The sequence below is a fragment of the Schistocerca piceifrons genome, chromosome 1, assembly GCF_021461385.2.
Source record: "Schistocerca piceifrons isolate TAMUIC-IGC-003096 chromosome 1, iqSchPice1.1, whole genome shotgun sequence".
NCBI classification, from domain to species: Eukaryota; Metazoa; Arthropoda; class Insecta; order Orthoptera; family Acrididae; genus Schistocerca; species Schistocerca piceifrons.
Genome location: NC_060138.1, coordinates 359,093,348 through 359,109,154, shown reverse-complemented (window position 1 = coordinate 359,109,154; position 15,807 = coordinate 359,093,348). Strand labels below are relative to the sequence as shown.

Genomic DNA, 15,807 nt, shown 5'->3' with positions numbered 1-15,807 from the left:
GCCTTGACAGGTGCACGCAACGCCACCGGAATAGGGCGTGCCCGGAAAAACGTAGGGCGAGCTGTAGGTTTAAGAGTAATGTGGGCTTCAAAATCCTTGGCACGACCCAGACCAGCAGAGAACACGGACGAGAATTCAGAACACAATCCATCCAGCTGTTGATACGGAATATCCTCAGATATGAGGTGCACATCATCATTAATGGAGAACCCGAACAACTGGAAAGCATCATAACCGAACAGGTTTTCAGTGCCCGCATGATCCACCATATAAAACGTGACGGGCCTAACAACAGACTTGTAGGCAGTGGAAGCATCAAACTGGCCAACGATAGGAATTTTCTGTTTATTATAAGTTCTCAGATTTCGCGTAACTGGAGACAAGGGAGGGGAGCCCAACTCCAAATACGTGCGAGAATTAATGAGAGTTACTGCAGAGCCAGTGTCCACTTGCATGCGAATGTCTTTATCCAGAACACGAACAGTAACAAACAACTCATTTGTTTGAGAAAGTACACAGTTAGCATCCATGTCCGATGCCTCGTCCTCGTTGACAGGAACTTTAGGGGACTGACACACAGAAGCAATGTGGCCTTTTTTCCTACATGAATTACATGTGGCCCAATGTTTTGGACATGCGGCCCTGTCATGCTGTACGAAACAACATGGACAAGAAGGAAGTGCGGAACGAACCTGCTTCTGTGGTTGCTGTTTTCGCTGCGAGCGTGGTGGCCCAACGCGACGTTGTTGATGCGAGTGAACCGCCGCCACATCATCGGTCCCCTGGGAAACAGGCAAATTGTCCGTGTCGAAAGTGGTTTGTATAGCGCCTACATCACACCACGCGTCTATTTGCGCACCAGCAGCGTGAGACACTTCAAAAGATTGAGCGATGCTTAGAACTTCCGACGACGACGGGTTTGGCAGTTGTAAGGCACGTTGCCGAACTTCTTTATCAGGAGCAAGCCGTAGAATAGCATCCCTAACCATTGAATCAGCATAAGACTCATGATGAGTGTCCGTGACAAACTGACATTTTCTACTCAGACCGTGTAGTTCCACCGCCCAAGGCCGGTAAGATTGATGGGGCTGTTTATGACACCGGTAGAACGCCACGGGGGCGGCAACGACGTGGGTGTTTTTTCAGTAATAGTTAGACAATAAGTCACACATTTCTTGGAAGGACAGAGAGGCAGGTTCCCGCAGCGGGGCTAACTGAGATAGCATCTGATAGATCCGTGGGGAAATCCAAGATAGAAATAACGACGTACACATAGGAGCGTCGACAACGCCGAAAGCCAAGAAGTGTTGCCGCAAACGCTTCTCATAATCCTCCCAGTCTTCAGCAGCCTCGTCGTAAGGAGGGAACGGAGGCAGAGAAAGAGTAAGCGACGTCGACAACGCCTGAATAGCAGCTGTCAGCTGTGTTTGTTGTTCAATGAGTGCTTGCATAAGCTGTTCCATGTCTGCCCCGACACGAACACACAAATCCACAACGCAGGAACAAAAATATCCGACCTCGTCACCAAAAAGTGTTATAACCTTTAATCACTAATACATTGCGTGGATATACAAACGTAGAAACAATAGCTGGTTACATGCTACCAATTCCGTATCGGTCATTCAACTGCCGTGCCATGACATGCGGCCGGCGCCGTTCGTAGCTAGGTGGCACTCCCCCGCTCAGCCGAGTTGCGGAGCGCCTCTATCTCCATTTGCGCGTACTGACGTGGCAGCACTATTAAATGTCATGGCACTGTCACAACACCTTACTTTAAAAGAAGAGATCCTAAATTTAACTATGCAAAAATTCTGTACCTTCACAAATGATGTGAGTGAAAATATACAAGCAGGGAGAAGGGGGTGCCAAACGGTATGTTGCTTGTGAAGGAAAATGTTCTCTAACAGGATCTCTGAGCAACTATTGCAACAATTTAAATTTGAGAGCTTGAGGCTTTCATCGGATTATGGTTAGCAGCTTAATAAGATTTTAACTTGAGTTAAATAAGATCATTTCCATAACAGGGATAATAATAATAATAATAATAATAATAATAATATTTATTCAACATCGAATAATCAAATACAATCCCTAGAAATAATACAGTTTCAGGACATCATACAGATTATTCTTCTAAATACATCAGTTTATAAATAACAAAATAAAGATTTGTTTGTATTAATAAATTTTACATTTTGACGGATTTTACATTTGGTAGTATACAATCACGATATTACAAATATTGTTTTTATCAACATTACATTAGTTGTAGGTTACTTGAAACTATGAGCTTGACATACCTATGAGGTACTTTTCATATGGATATAATACTCGTCTAGGGAATAAAAAGGGTTTTCAATTAGAATTCTTTTTAGCTGATCTTTTAATTTGTTAGTAGAAAGGGCTGTGAGACTTTTTGGTAGGGCATTGGCTAGCTTCAGCCCAGCATGAAGTGCATTTTTTTCATATAAAGCTGTTCTGTGGCTATTTACATGGTATCTGAACTTTTGCCTTGTATCATACTGGTGCAGGTCACAGTTGAAATTTGGATTTATTATTTTCACAAGCAATATAACTTTCAATATGTATACACCTATAATGATAAGCACACATAATTTTGGGAACAGATTCCGACATGATTCTCGAGGTTTGGCACCACAAATAATTCTGATAACTTCTTTCTGTAGTATTAATAATGTACTTAGGTTGGCTTGAGTTGTTGCACCCCATATTTCTACAACATAGTTTAAGTTTGATGAGAATAGGGCATGATAAGCAGTATTTAGTACACACAAGTCCTTACAATATTTGCTAATCATATTTATAGCAAACACATTCTTTGACAGCTTACATGCTAAGGAATCAATATGCATGTCCCACTTGAGGCTGTCCTGGATTGTAATTCCCAAGAACTTTGTCCATTTTTCCTTTTTTACAATGTCATTTCCCATGGATAATTTCATGTCAAATTCTATTTGTTTCCTTGTGTTAAATTCCATCATTGCAGTCTTTGAAGCACTTACATTTAGATGGCTTTCATTAAAATACTTGACTATTTCATTATATATCTAAAAACACAGATGATGTGACTTACCGAACGAAAGTGCTGGCAGGTCGATAGACACACAAACATACACACGAAATTCAAGCTTTGACAACAAACTGTTGCCTCATCAGGAAGGAGGGAAGGAGAGGGAAAGACGAAAGGATGTGGGTTTTAAGGGATAGGGTAAGGAGTCATTCCAATCCCGGGAGCGGAAAGACTTACCTTAGGGGGAAAAAAGGACAGGTATACACTCGCGCACACACACACACATATCCATCCGCACATACACAGACAAAAGCAGACATTTGTAAAGGCGTCTCTTTGCCTTTACAAATGTCTGCTTGTGTCTGTGTATGTGCGGATGGATATGTGTGTGTGTGCGAGTGTATACCTGTCCTTTTTTCCCCCTAAGGTAAGTCTTTCCGCTCCCGGGATTGGAATGACTCCTTACCCTATTCCTTAAAACCCACATCCTTTCGTCTTTCCCTCTCCTTCCCTCTTTCCTGATGAGGCAACAGTTTGTTGCGAAAGCTTGAATTTTGTATGTATGTTTGTGTTTGTTTGTGTGTCTATCGACCTGCCAGCACTTTCGTTCGGTAAGTCACATCATCTGTGTTTTTAGATATATTTTCCCCTCGTGGAATGTTTCCCTCTATTATATTCATATCATTAATTTGACTATTTCATTAGTTACACTGTTGCACTGTACCTCCAGACTCACATAGTCTTTGTGTTTACACACTATTGATGTGTCATCTGCATACAATATATTTGTACAGTTAGGAGAACAATACTGAAAGCAGTCCAGCACAGGGTTTGGCTTCGTGCAAGTACCAGCTTGCCATGCATGCAGAAAGTAAAGTTTACTATTTAAGGTGTAAAAACAAACTGATACATTAATTTTACTGTCTCAAGAAAGCAATAGTAGTAGTACTGACACCAATCATATAGCAGAGAAGACCGGTCTGGTGATACTGTTTATGGTAAGAATAATGATGATGAAGAATCAGTGTCCTCACAAAAAGTAATAATGTGTTTTCACATCAAAATTACACTAATTTCATGAAATTGTTTTTTATAGTATTTTAATTACAGAGATGCAGTACATTAACTGAATAATTTCATTATTACAGGTTTGGTTTCACCTCAGAAACGTTTACGTGGTGGTGTAAGATTTGTTAACGCTATCCCAAAAACTGCAAGTGGAAAAATTTTGAGACGTCTTTTGAAGGACATAACAGTTTCCAAGCTATGATTCATTATATGCCATGATCACACCAATTTTTCATGGGATGCTTTAGCCGTCAAAGGTTGGCACCACCCAACATAGTTCATCATTGTCAGGGTCAATGACATTTAGCTAGGAAATCATAATACTTTGATTAACCAGAGTAATCAACAGTGTGTTTACCAGTCATAAATACTTATCACATGCACTTGTGAAAGAAAAGGATATATAATCTTATTTTAAAGACAACTAGTTTACCTTTTTGCTCCAGTTTGAAATACTCACAATAAACAGTTATTTTATATATTTTATTTTCAGTTCTTTATCACACATGTTAAAATGAAGCACTTTTCGTAATAATAAATTGTTTTTCAAACTTTTAAACAGAGAGCTTTTGTTATCTTTGCACAACGTGATTATATAAACACTACAAAAAAACAGATCTCATAAATAGTACATACTTATTTGATATTTTAGACAAAAAAACATTTGTAGACCAGTCAATAAGCCAAATAGCATTCATTGTCTACTACACAGTGAAACAGGAACATTCTATTTTTGGCAAAGTAGCAAGAGATGTATGACAACAGTAATACAGTCGAAATATTGAAAAAGGATGAAAGTACATACTCATTGACTGAATATTTCACACAACAGAAAATTCATTCAGGAAATAATCATACACATTATTTACCAAAAATTAACTCATTAACTTTACAAAATATTAAGGTGTATTTGTAGAAAATAGCTCAAACATATAGCTTACAAACTTATTATGTGCAAATCAAACACTTGAAACAGAGCTCAAAATAAAAGTAATAAAACAGAGCTTCTTTTATATGTCTTATAGGATGCCTGAACATGATAGGCATTGAACAGGTCAGAATCGTTCATGGAATTAACATAATGAGGAAGAAAGGGGCCAAAACATGAATTCAACAGTAAGACACTGTGGCAGATAAAGAACTAATAACTGCAACAGCAGATATCAAATTACCAGCAGCAACTGCATAATGAACAAATGCATCAGGAACAATTACTTGAAAAAGCCATACTCCAGCAAGCAAGGTGTGTGGTAACAGTAAAATTTCCAGAGCAAGTAATTAGCACAGCAGTATTGGCCCAGAGGATTACTTGCAAGGAAAAGGGTAGACTGCAACAAAAACTTGGAAGATTGTTGACTTCATAAATACAGCACTTGTAGCTGAAGCTAAGGCAAAAAGAACTAACTGAATTTGCCAGTGCCATTGACTGTGTGAACAATAAAATTCTGCATCAGATATTGAAATATGAAGTAATTAATGGCACCCATTTTGTTGAGTCTCAGAGCACATTTACAATATGGCCTTGCTGCTGGCTCATCACAATTTCCATGAATCTTGCTGCTTGCCAGGAGCATTTACACAGTACTAGCTTAATACATTACTTGTAATGGTGTGAAGTGAAAAGCATGTTCTCTGTATCATCTGACATCAGTGACAGTGGTTCATTTGGTACAAAAAAAGTGATTTTTGGGAATAAACGGTGTTTTAATGCGCCCTTTGAATGTAGATAATTTTTGCGAGTTCTAAAAATAGACAACAGTTATCCAGAGCACATTTTCTGACATTTACTAACATTGCAACAAATTTTTCAGTTTATTGTAAATATTTCTGAACCAGAAACAGTTGTACAAATGAGGATTTGGCACATCATTGTTAATGAAATACCTTTGCAGATTTTCATCCTCTTATTTCCAATATAAGTATAAGTTAGGTGATGCAAACAAATCGATTTACAGAAACCGTTATGTCTGATATTATCCAGTATGAAACTGTCATGATAATATGTACCATTCTTAAAATTATCTCCTGAGCTCACAATGAACACTACCATCTACATATGATGGTATCACTGGTAGGATACTGTGTATTGAATCATATAATTTTTTTGGTCTTTCCTTACATGTAAGCTGTATGTAAACTGAATAAGTTATAAACGCCACCAAGGTAAATTGACGAGTTGTTTTGTGGCAAGGATAATGTTGTATACATTATTAAATACCTGTATGAAACAAAGAAAAAAATACACTCTTCAATTTATTAATGTATGTATCTTCACCCTTTTGTTTCGGGAAGCAGTAGCATATGGACGTATGCTTGGATCTGTCTTACCAGCATTGTTAACAATGTGTATTTTAACCATTCATGAAAAGTATTATAAAAGTTATTAGAAAAGGAATATTTATTCACACGGTTATAAGGTAACATTATGATATTAAAGGTCTGTTGATATTGGTTTCAGTTAAAGTTCACCCAAGATGGTGCACAGATTCATAAATTCCCTTCAAAATTTTTTCAAATATTCTTTCCAATCAATTTTTCCAATTATTCAAGCAATTATTAATCTATTTCCATTTCCACATAACTATTCAACTGGGAAAATGCAACCAGTTTACATAAGTGTGAATGTATATAATGTCCAAGAAACTGTGTAAATGAGGAAAAATTCTATGAACAACAGTACAGTTAGAGTGATCTTAAAGCAGCCTATCACATTCAAGTCTCCGCCCAATAATCACTGTGGTTCGAAACTAGCACAGTGTGGGCAGCAGTGCAGCAAGCAGCAATGATGCAGGGTAAACGTACCAGTAACATGCCATGGAGTTATTTCATCATTTCCAGGCCATGCCAGTCATGTGTGAGCAGTGAATCTGTAGCACCTAAATACCCTTACTTCCATAACAGGAAACAGAGAGCCACATTAACAAATGCTTGTATGCTAATAAAACTGAATAAGGTCTGGGTCTCCACACATTCTTAATCCCCATACATGACTTTTCAACACCCACAAGTGTGGTAAACCACGTCTTACTATTTGTGTTGCACTGGCACCATCTCCGTGGCTACCACAACATTTCACAAGGTGTCGATGCAAGCCATTGCTATTTAACACACTCGCGTAGGCACCAGACTGCATGGGGCCAGCCACCAGGCAGCAGCATGATCAAATATCAGAAGACAGCACCACATAAGGCCTGTGCATACCACCGACATGCCGAGTAACAAACTAATTTCATATTACCCGGGAGAGGAGAGCACTCTCACTCAGTTTGATATTTTTCTTCCTCATAGTAACTTGGACTCTGCTCTCAGGACCAACTGTGATTTGTATATTGGACTTGGCCTGGCTTGTACGCTGGATTTGTAAGGAATATGCGTATGACGTTGTGTACATTCATATTTGTGTGTGAAATTATTATACAAGTGGTGACAAGGGCAGTGAGACTTTCATGTGTCTGTCACCAGTTTGATGATGGCTACCAGTGTGCCCTTGGAGGTGGTACTTCAGTATTTACTGCAGCGGCAACTGGAAAGCCATTGGCATTTGGTTTTATGATAGCAGGAACACTTGGCCATGTTGGACAGGATGTTGACCGCATTGCTGGCAGAGCCACAGCAACTGCCAGCCCATCTGCCCCCCACCCCCACCTATGATGAGTCTGCAGAGGACTGTGAGGCACATGAGAAGCGCTTTTGGCAATGCTTCGCAGCCTTCAAGGTAATGGACACTGAAGCCATTAAGGCTCTTTTCCTGTTGTGGATTACACCCCACATGTATCACTCATTGTGAAAGTTGCCGCACTTCAGAACCCACTTCCTACTCATTTGACAAAATGTGACACTTTACTGCTGTCTTATCATCACCAGCACACTCGTAAAAGAGGGTGCAGTTTTATCAGTGCAGGGAGCAATCTCACCAATCGTATTGTGCTTGGGCTGTGACGTTGCAGGGTCTCAGTCAAGAGTGCCACTTTGTTACCTCTCAGTATAAGGAGCATGCTGATACCATGGTCAAGGATGCAATCATTAGCTCACTCCTAGATAAAGAGGTCTGCCAATTGGCACTGCAATTTGAAGACCCCCACCTTGGAAGAGGTCCTTTTCATTGCTCAATCATTTGAAGTTTCTTGTGCAGCAGGCCACCAGTTGGATTCCTGGGTGGACAAGACCACTGTCAACTTGGACAATGGCACACACTCGGGTACAGACACATCCTCAGGAGAGGAAATCATGGTGGCACAGCATGCCTGTAAGCCATACACTGCACAAACATGTCAATGGCAAACTGTTTCCTGCAAGCTCCTTGCTTCATGGCCAGCTTGTATTGTTCACCATGATCAGCCTGACTGCCTCAAGTGTTGGTTTTCCTGCCAACATTGTTGGAAGAAAGGACACATTGCAGCAATATGTCATGAACTATCCACTCATGCCATATCCGAGGCCCCCTGCCAATGGACATTAATGGCATTAGCCCTGCATGTGACACCCTTCAATAGTTTATGACAAGCTGTACATCAATGTGCATCTCAATGGGAAGTAGATACAAGTGTCCCAGTGTCTCTAATTAATTCTCACACATATCTGCACCTCAGTGCACCACTGTTGTATCCCACTACATGTTGTCTTCTAAGCTACAACAGCTGCCTTTCTTCAAAAATTTATGGCTGACACAACATACAAGGTGTTGGTCTGCCCATTGACCTTTCTTGTGATGGATAGTGCTTTTATGGAAACCTTGTTTGGCTTGCATGCTTCCATGGTGTTTGGTTTCATGGTCATTGATTCAGTTAATCTGGTTTCTGACCAAGTGCCATACCAGGAATTTGATTAACTTTGTATAGATTTATCTGACATTTGCACCTCGGCTCAGCAAGGCTAAGTATTTTAGTGTCCATATAATCCTTAAAACTGATAGCGCAGCATCTATTTTTGGGCCAAGCCAATGCACTGGTACTTTGTGATCAAGTAAAGGAAAAACTAGACAGGTTGACAGTTTTCGAGGTGATTGAACCTATTTTGCCCAGCCAATGGGCTACGCCGTTAGCGATTATCAAGAAACTGTCTGGTAAGCTTCATCTTTGTGGTGACTTTGAGGTGACAACCGACATAAAGATTGTGACTGACAGGTACACCATCCAGCATCTGGAGGCATTGGTGGTAAAACTGATGCAAAGGTAATATTTTTAAAAGGTGAATCTATTGCAGGCATATCTACAACTCCTGCTTGACAAGGCATCTTAGCTGTTACTTGTCATCAACACCCCCTAAGGTCTCACAAGTACAATGGTTGGTTTTTGGGGTAGCATGTGCTCTGGTCCTTTTTCAACATTTCATAGAGCAGTTCAGACAATGTGTTCCTTGCTGTATCAACTATATGGACAATGAGGAACATCTGTGGAACTTTTTTTAATTATTTATTTTTTTTTTTACTTCTTTCAGCCCTTGGTTGGATACCTTGGACACATCATTTTCCATCAGGGGATCAAGCCAATGAGCAGTCACATCACTGATATTTATGCTCTTCGTCATCCACTAACCAGAAGGAGCTCCAGACTTTTCTGGGCAAATTTGCTTATTATCATAAATTCATCCCACAGGCAGCTACCACTGCACATCTACTTAATCAGTTACTGAAAAGGGGTGCATGACTGCACGTGACCAAGTATTCACAACTTTGAGTAACAGTCTCCGCTCACCCCTTGCGTCACCATGTTTCAACCGGTAAGTAGCTAAGTAGGTTGATTTGGTTACTGAGGCATTTAAGTTTGGATTGGGGGCTGTGTTGGCACGTCACAAACTTTATGGGTTGAAGCAGCCAATAACATTCACCTCCAAGATGCTCAACACAGCACACAAGAATTATTTCCAAATCAGGATGGAGGTCCTCACTATTATTTATGCAATCAAGAAACTTCATTTATTTTTATATGGTGGTAAGTTTCACTTTGTCAAGAACCACAAGTCAGTAAACTGCCATTTTTACCTTGTGGTGACCTGCCAGACAGGATGGCTCCAGACTGCAATGGTGGTTTCTGTTCCCGGATGCGCTCTTATGTCTTCCTATGGGTCATGACCCCAGCTTCAACCAGGAGGAACTATTTTGCTTTATGGTGACAAGGAAGCTCAGCAGAAATTGGATGGCTTTCTTATTACAAGCTCATGTATGCTCACGCTATCAGCATGGGTCCAGTTCTCCACCAGGCATGGTAAAATACCTAGCAGAGGTGGCCAGAAAAACATCTGGCCTGAATGTCAGATCCTGTCCGTGATTATTCTGTGTTGCACCACAGACTGATTCTCATTGATGGTGTTATCTTATTGATAATGAAACATGCCTTGACACACCGATCAGTGAACTAACTTTGCTAACTTGGACTCTGCTCTTGGGATGAACTGTGATTTGTATCTTGCACTCGGACTGGTTTGTAACGTTGAATATCGGAATTATGTTCACATTAAACAGTTAAAACTTTGTACTTGTCTTCTTTTTTGTGTGAAATTACTACAATAAGAACACTTTAAAAACTGCAATGATTGCTGATGTCACAAACCAAATAATCAGTGACCGTAACTCCACAATATTAGGAGACTGATGACCTCAGATGTTAAGTCAAATAGTGCTTACAAGGGAACCTCCCCATTGCACCCCCCTCAGGTTTAGTTATAAGTTGGCACCCCCCTCAGGTTTAGTTATAAGTTGGCACAGTGGATAGTCCTTGAAAAACTGAACACAGATCAATCGAGAAAACAGGAAGAAGTTGTGTGGAACTATGAAAAAAATAAGCAAAATATACAAACTGAGTAGTCCATGGGCAAGATAAGCAACATCAAGGATACTCTGAGCTCAGGAGCGCCATGGTCCCATGGTTAGCGTGGGCAGCTGCGGATCGAGAGGTCCTTGGTTCAAGTCTTCCCTCGAGTGAAAAGTTTAATTTTTTATTTTCAGACAATTATTATCTGTCTGTCCGTCCGTCTGATGCGAGGAAACTGTGCCATAGTATGGGGACACTGCACCTAAATGGAAAAATTTGAAAACGTTAAAAACATATGTTTTGACAGAGCATAGGGAAAACTGTGCAACTGTGAAACTGTTGCATTCATTTGTTGCAGTTTATGTGACAAACTCTTATGTTTTCATCACTTTTTTGAGAGTGATTATCACATCCACAAGAAATCCTAAATCGGGCAAGGTAGAAGAATCTTTTTACCCATTCGCCAAGTATACAAGTTAGGTGGGTCGACAACATATTCCTGTCATGTGACGCACATGCCGTCGCCAGTGTCGTATAGAATATATCAGACGTGTTTTCCTGTGGAGGAATCGCTTGACCTATGACCTTGCGATCAAATTTTTTCCGTTCCCATTGGACAGGCACGGCCTTTCATCTACTAATCACTCGGTTTTGTGGAGCGGTCGCAAAACACAGACACTAAACTTATTACAGTGAACAGAGACATCAGTGAATGAACGGACAGATCATAACTTTGTGAAAATAAAAAAGTAAACATTTCACTCTAGGGAAGACTTGAACCAACGTCCTCCCGTTCTGTAACTGCTCACGCTAACCACAGGACCACGGCGCTCCTGAGCTCACACTCTCCTTGATGTTGCTTATCTTACCCATGGACTACTCAGTTTGTATATTTTGCTTATTTTTTTTTGTAGTTCCACACAACTTCTTCCTGTTTTCTCGGTTGATCTGTGTTCAGTTTTTCAAGGCCTATCCACTGTGCCAACTTATAACTAAATCTGAGGGGGCTGTAATGGGAAGGTTCCCTTGTTAGAGCCATTTGAACTCCACAATACTCAATACAGCTAAGATGATAACTGAACAGTTCTTTAAGCAATCAGTTCCATTCTTTACTAGTGTGCTTCTGATTGTTCTGCCGAGTTGTCATTTCTGTTTTATGTACAATACTTGGTGTCTACCATGCTGCACACAAAATTCTTGAAAGGTCTGAGCAGTGAACTGTGGTCCATTATCTGTCACCATGGTGTGGGGAAAGCCTTCAGTGGAGAAGATCAGGGTGAAGGCTCATACAGTAGACTTCCCCATTATGGAGTGGCAGCTGATATATGAAACTGGGAGTATGCTTCAATGATGAGCAACCAAAATGCGTCCAACAAAGGGCCCACAAAATCCAGGTGGACGTATTTCCATGGTTGTGTGGGTACTGGCCACTGCAACTAACAATGCAGTGCTCTTTTCTGATGTTTGATTCTGCTGCCTTACAGCCAGTTCCATGCCACCTAGTGCAGGTGAGCTGAATAGCTTGCCATGGTGAAGGTGCTGGTAAAAGACAAGTGGTTAGCAAAGTCCTCTCCTTTTGGGAAATGGGGGAGGGGGGGGGGGGGGTGATGCTGAGTCATTGCTACCATGTCTTCTCTCCACCATACTGTGGGCTGCTTTAGGATACACAGCAACGCAATTTCCATGGCTTCCCGGGCGTCACAGATTGATACCTGTGGTACGGACAGAAGCTTTTTGTTTACAGTGATCAGAGACTAGGGCTTAAGCAGCCCTGGCTATGATGACTCCACTGTGGGCAAATGCCTTGCTGTGTGACATCAGCAGCCTGGGGCGCGACACTGGAGGAAGAATCATGAAAAACTCACGCACTTGAAGAAGAAGAAGAAGAAGGTGGTGTAACACAACAAGCTCATAGAGAGCAAAGGCTGGGTTGAGTGACATATAGATGATGAGCGAAATGGCTGTATAATGTGAGTGATTTGTATGCCAGAAGGAATTTTGGGAGAAGCGAGCCACGGGCAACTGTGCAACCATTTCCAGGAAATAAGAAGTATTTAGGACTACACTCTTTTCACAAACAACATGGCATACAAAGGAGAATGAAGGCACCTACAGAAAGAGGCTATATTACATACTGTTACCCAAACAGGAATTAGTTATAAACAACAACATCACACTACTTTGGTTATGTGCCAATACAGGAAGTCTGCCACAGTTACACAATAAAAGTTAGCCTCTGCATAAATAGTTCTTATTATTGTCTTTTATTTATATGTATTGTAAGAAATTCTAATAATATAATGTTCTGGGTGTGTCATTTAACTAAACCAGTAACACAGAGGATGAAGAATTAAGTTGTGAACTTGATTAGGTTCCAGTAGTTTCAATTCATAGTGTAAAGCATTTATTCAAAAGACATAATTTCAGATAAGTAGAAAATTAACCTGGGTAATATTGGAATGAAACTTTGCAATCTACAAATAAATCTTATTTGTTTAACATGAAGTACGTTCAAAAACTGTAAATAAATTTGAATGGTGGTCTAGAAGTTAAGAGCTAACCTGATTCAAGTAGGGGTCACGTGACCAAGTTGAGGAGGTAGATAGCAGGGCATGTGTACGGGTATTTTTTGGTGTTCTTGGTTGAGGTAAGAAATGTGCAGCCTAAGAGCCACTGGTGTTGGCTTATGATAACATGGTAGACAGTTTAAACTTACACATTTCCGGTAAAAACAGTTTGCAATTGTGGAGATGCATATTATTCATTGTGAGTTAGCACAAACAACTGTATTGAGACTGTTATTCAGTAGACTGTGAAAACTAGATAAATGTGGGGAATTAACTAACACTGGTGAGTCAGAGTACTGGAACATGCCACTGCTAAAGTAAAACATTTCCTATGCAGGAACTTATAGTTTGTTTGCACTGCTATATATAAATCATATTTAATTATTGTGAATATTAGTTTCTGTAATGCCAATAACTGAGGGAACATGTTTGTTGACTGTAATAAAGCTAAAGTTGAGTCAAAATCTTTGTCAGGATACGTCACTGTCCACAAGGACCATTCGCAGTTTCTACATGTATTAAATGATTATGTGCTTACCAACCAGAGACAGTCATTGGTTGGTCTGCTTAAAAAGAAAACAGCAGTAACATGTTATATTGCAATGGCTGGGTTGATCGTTGAAACATTGTGCATAAAATTGAAACAAACAACTCAGCAAAACACTCACAACACACTATTAACCAACTTCACTGAGAATATCTGAGAGATCACATAGTTTCACTCTTAATTTCACAATCCCATATTATGTCATTTTGAAAAAGCAAAAAATAATCTGCTGATTTCTGAAACATGCATTAGTGACCTTACACTAAATAAAGCAATATGTGTAAAAGTCACTGGAAACCTCCTGGATAGCAAAATAAAATGGCATCAACACATAGATAAACTAAGAAAGATTCAGTTTGGCATGTTTTATACTAAGAAATTTCTCTCTTTGTTGACTTGAAGGCCAGTATACAGGCTGCTTTTGCCTACTTTCAATCCCTCTTGACTTGAAGATTTAATTTTTGGAGGGATGCAGCTAAAGCACATAAAGTAATCATTCAGCAAAAAGTGATATGTCAAACTACCTGTTATCAATATTATGAAAAGGGTAGTTGATACTCACCTGAGTCGCAGATAGGCACAGGAAAAAGATTGTCAGAAAATGAGCTTTTGGGCAACAAGGCCTTCGTCGAAGATAGAACATACACACACAGACTCATGCAAGTGTGTGTGTGTGTGTGTGTGTGTGTGTGTGTGTGTCTTCTATCCCCATTGAAGTCCTTGTTGGCCAAAAGCTCACTTTCCAACAGTCTTTTTGTTGTGCCTACCTGTGACCCAGCATCTACGCTATATGGTGAATAGCAACTATCCCTTTCGTAATATTACTACATTCCATCCTGGATTTTCCATTATTAAATTTAAACTACCTTTTGAGGTAGATAACCCTGTATACTGTATGTACTTATTTAAATATTGTGAAGTTCTCCTACTCACTTCCCACAATATTTGCTCCTTAATTGCCTTTGTTAATAACAATAAAAATCAGTTTCAGTTGAACTGTGATTTACACACCCACAATATAAGGCAGGAAAACAATTTCCACACAGGCTTTGCTTCCATGTCTATCATCCAGAAAAGGTCCTGTATTCCAGTGCTAGGTATTCAGCAGTCTCCCATCAGACAATAAAGACCTAATCAGCACATTAAAAGTACAATTAAAAAGTTTTTTAATAGTCACTCCATTGACAAATTAACACGAATCAGTTAAATAATACTACACTGAGCTGCAAGCAAAGTAGTAATATCATTTGTTAACAGCCTACCACAGTTGCAAACGTAGGTAATGAACGTTCACTCTGCAGTGGATTGTACACTGATTTGAAGCTTCCTGGGAGATCAAAACTGTGTGACAGATTGGGTCTCGAACCTTTTCCTTTCGCAGGCAAGTGCTCTGCTGACTGAGCTATCCAAGCAAGATTAACAAACTGCCCTCACAGCTTTACTTCTGTCATTGCCTCTTTTCCTGAGCAGGCCTTGAGTCATGCTTGGATTGGCCAATCGGTAGAGCACTTGCTCGCAAAAGGCAGAGGTCCCTGATTCAAGTCCCTGGCTGGCACACAGTTTTAATCTGTCATGACTGTTTCAGATATAACTGTTGTTCTATGATAACTATTAATGTGGTGGTCATGAAGACGTTACGCCAGAAGTAGGAGACAAACAGTAGCATTGTTTTCAAAGTTGTGGTTTTCTTGTTAACTTTACTATATTAAATTTAGCATCAGTATGCACATTAGTTCAAAACAATATAATAACAGCTAATTATTAATGCAGTTTCAAACAACGATATCAACTTCTTCATTCTTTAAGGTTCTTGTAAATCAGTCATGTGGCTGTATGTGAATTAAA

At 39.9% G+C, this 15,807-nt stretch overlaps 1 protein-coding gene across 5 annotated transcripts in view; it reads left to right on the top strand.

The window, feature by feature from the left end:
* LOC124785145 (luciferin 4-monooxygenase) overlaps window positions 1-4,658 on the top strand; it is a 345,708-nt gene extending 341,050 nt beyond the window's left edge. For all 5 annotated transcript variants that reach the window (XM_047254157.1, XM_047254155.1, XM_047254158.1 and 2 more), the window contains exon 9: window positions 4,180-4,658. In XM_047254157.1, the coding sequence (XP_047110113.1) occupies window positions 4,180-4,301 (122 nt within the window). In that variant the 3' untranslated portion in view covers window positions 4,302-4,658. The remainder of the gene's footprint in view (window positions 1-4,179) is intronic.
* The last annotated feature ends 11,149 nt before the right edge of the window (window positions 4,659-15,807 follow it).